Genomic DNA, 3,384 nt, shown 5'->3' with positions numbered 1-3,384 from the left:
CCACCTTCTGACAGCTGATTCATGTAAACATAGTAGTAAAAACAATAGAATAAATAATAGGTAACTATGATACTTCGATAGTGACCCACGCCGTTGGCGTGGACAACTTACCAGAACAGAGGAGTAATGAGATAATGTTAATTTGCGAGCGAAGCGAGCCACGGTGGAGCAAAGACCATTTGAGTTCCGGGCAATCCCGGTGATTGTGGGCGGATCAAGTTAAAGATGAGGGTCTGCTCCTAGTCGGAGACATACTTGTGTAGGTGTATATTTGATTCTTTACAGTACATTTACATATAAAAAACCATAACTATTTATTTCCTAACAGATGAGACCTCTTCTGTCAGCTCTCCTCCTCCTGTGTGTGATGATGTTTGCTGGTGCCCTGGAAGACAGGGAAGAGCGCCTCTTCGCCTTTCACTCCACGACCTCCATCACAAAACTTACTACCGTGACAGTGACAGGCCTTTCGACCTGCCTATCCACTAAGACGGGAAACTGTCTTGGGCGAAAGAGAAGGGCTTTTGCTCGCGGCGCTCTGTAAGTGTTTTCTCGTTATATGTATTATTTACGTAACTACGTACGCAATGATTACATACTGTATATATATGTATATGTGTATACACTTGTATTAAAAGGTAAATATAAATTTTTACATGATCTATACGTGCATCCATAATCTTCAAAGTACAGCCTCCGTACTTGTACAATAATAACGCATTCGCCTTGTATTCGCATGGCGGAAGATCAAGCCCCGCTAGGCCTGTGAATTTAAGCTGTTTACTATGGTGGGTACTGCTGTGGTTGGGCACCACACTGGGGGGTTAGTCTTGCCCAGTTGACGTTCCAATGAGCGTCTCTTCAGATTAACTAAAACCTGACACCTTTGACCTAATAGATCTGGAAGTCTTGAACCCATGCTCATTCATCTACTTTTGTATAACCCATAAGAAATACATTTTGTTCTACAGCTACAGTATAGGGGGATAAAATAGGTAGGGGAGGGAAGGGGGGGGGGGAATTAGGCTTTTGTAATGATTGGAGGGGAAAGTGTTAAAATGAAGTATAGTGGGAGGTAAAGGGATTGGGGCATACCCAATAGCTGTTTATTGTCGGTTTAGTTGTGCCAAAATCATACCTTCTGGACTACCAAGAGGTGATTTCTCTTCTGTTTTTATGATTATTCATTTTCTGAGGCTTGTTTATTTATTTATGTTTATTTACTTTTGTTTTATCTTAATACCCCACTGTCATGGGTTAGAGTCCTCTTGCTTGAGGGTACACTTGGACACACTATTCTATTCAATTTCTCTTCCTCTTGTTTTACTAAAGTTTTTATAATTTATATACGAAATATTTATTTAAGTGTTGTTTTGTTCTTTATTTTTCCTTATTTACTTTCCTCACTGGGCTATTTTCCTTGTTGGGGCCCCTGGGCTTTTAGCATCTTGCTTTTCCGACTAGGGTTGTAGCTTAGCAAGTAATAATAATAATAATAATAATAATAATAATAATAATAATAATAAGTATTATTATTATTATTATTATTATTATTATTATTATTATAATAATAATAATAATAATAATAATAATAATAATAATAATAATAATAATAATAATAATAATAATTTAGTTCATCCTAAGCAACGTCTCCAAGAACCATTCATACATCTCAAATCTAATCTCATACCCAAAGGGACTTCGAACCTCTGGAAGACGGATCCGACTTCGACCTCGCGGGAAGTCGGACGGAGGACTTCGAAGCCCAGCGCCCCTCCAGCGCCGACGAAGGAGCCAGGAGCGCCAAGGAGCTGACGATCTGGTCCACGGCCTACACCACCATCACCCTCACCAGTACATCCATCTTGCCCTCAACCACGGTCACCGCTTCGGCCTTGTGTCTCGTCTCCGGCATCTCCCAGACTTGTTTCTCCTAAAATGTCTTCAGCTGTTTGATTTCGATTTGGCTCCAAGGGAAAAGTGGATTGATATCTATCTTCTTTGCATTTTGATGTGTTTACAGGTGTTTAAGGATCTTGTACTTCGTGGGATTTTTTTAGTGAGAATTTCTTATAAGTAATATGCTTTGTTAGAAATATTTAGCATTTCTGGAGCGAGGTTCTAACATTGATATATTTTTTGTTTTTGCTGAACAATGAATAGAACTGGTATTAAATCAGTGAAAGTTTTCAATACATAAGAATTTGCTATAAGTAATATTATTATTATTATTATTATTATTATTATTATTATTATTAATGGCTAAGCTACAACCCTAGTTAGAAAAGCAGGATGCTATGAGTCCAGAGACCCCAACAGGGAAAATAGCCCATTGAGGAAATGAAACAAGGAAAAATAAAATATTTTAAGAACAATAACAACATTAAAATAAATATTCCCTATATAAACTACAAAAACTCTAACTTAATGCTTTGTTAGAAATATTTAGCATTTTTGGAGCGAGGTTCTAACGTTGATATTTTTTTTTATTTTTATTGAACAAAAAATATAACTATTATTCAATCAGTAAAAGTCTTCAATACATAACTAATCAGAAACATACTTGATTTCCTTGATTAAATTCCAATTACTTATATGTAGAATGGTAAGCAAAGAATAAATACAAGAATGTTTGAACACCTCAAAATAATGAGAACAGTTGAATATTATGGCATGACTTATATCCGAACCAAGAATGGATAGTCTAAAGAATGAATAGTCTAAAGAATGGACAGTCTAAAGAATGGACAGTCTAAAGAATGGATAGTCTAAAGAATGGATAGTCTAAAGAATGGACAGTCTAAAGAATGGATAGTCTAAAGAATTGATAGTCTAAAGAATGGACAGTCTAAAGAATGGATAGTCTAAAGAATGGACAGTCTAAAGAATGGATAGTCTAAAGAATGGACAGTCTAAAGAATGGATAGTCTAAAGAATGGACAGTCTAAAGAATGGATAGTCTAAAGAATGGACAGTCTAAAGAATGGATAGTCTAAACAATGGATAGTCTAAAGAATGGATAGTCTAGTGTCTTGTCAATTATAGTGTCATTGTTATTTATACGTAGTTTACAATCTCAGGATCTCCACAGTGTGTTGTAATTTATACTAATAAAACCGTCAGTATCTCAAAGACGTTTAATGATTTCCAAATCTATTTATTATAAAGTTTTAACGACAGGGAAGCTTTATAAACTTATAAAGTATATTTCATGAAGTCATCAACTGCTAAAATGTCTTTCGATACTCGTAAAATGTATATGAATATACTATTCTTTGATTGACCATAGAAAATATAGCTTAGTTTCCCACTATTTTTTCTTTTTTGAGGCATAAAGTAATGAAAACGGCTACAGAGAACTTATGCATCAACGTCATGCAGTTC

General features: G+C 35.5%; 1 protein-coding gene across 1 annotated transcript; it reads left to right on the top strand.

Annotated features, from left to right (window-relative positions):
• The first annotated feature begins 328 nt into the window (after positions 1 to 328).
• Positions 329 to 1,976, top strand: LOC137653373 (uncharacterized). Its single transcript, XM_068386732.1, has 2 exons — positions 329 to 540; positions 1,697 to 1,976. The coding sequence occupies exons 1-2, from the start codon at positions 329 to 331 to the stop codon at positions 1,935 to 1,937; spliced, it is 453 nt and encodes a 150-aa protein (XP_068242833.1). The 3' UTR covers positions 1,938 to 1,976.
• Positions 1,977 to 3,384: the final 1,408 nt, after the last annotated feature.

Source organism: Palaemon carinicauda, chromosome 14, assembly GCF_036898095.1.
Source record: "Palaemon carinicauda isolate YSFRI2023 chromosome 14, ASM3689809v2, whole genome shotgun sequence".
Lineage (NCBI taxonomy): Eukaryota > Metazoa > Arthropoda > Malacostraca > Decapoda > Palaemonidae > Palaemon > Palaemon carinicauda.
The sequence above is the reverse complement of the archived record's forward strand: the minus strand, read 5'-3'. Positions and strand labels throughout refer to the sequence as shown.

What these genes read in the sequence shown, in the direction of transcription:
- LOC137653373 (XM_068386732.1), top strand. Translation starts at nt 329, where the DNA reads ATGAGACCTCTTCTGTCAGCTCTCCTCCTCCTGTGTGTGATGATGTTT. An exon ending in GCTTTTGCTCGCGGCGCTCT is followed by an intron (nt 541 to 1,696) that starts GTAAGTGTTTTC and finishes TCATACCCAAAG; the next exon opens with GGACTTCGAACCTCTGGAAG.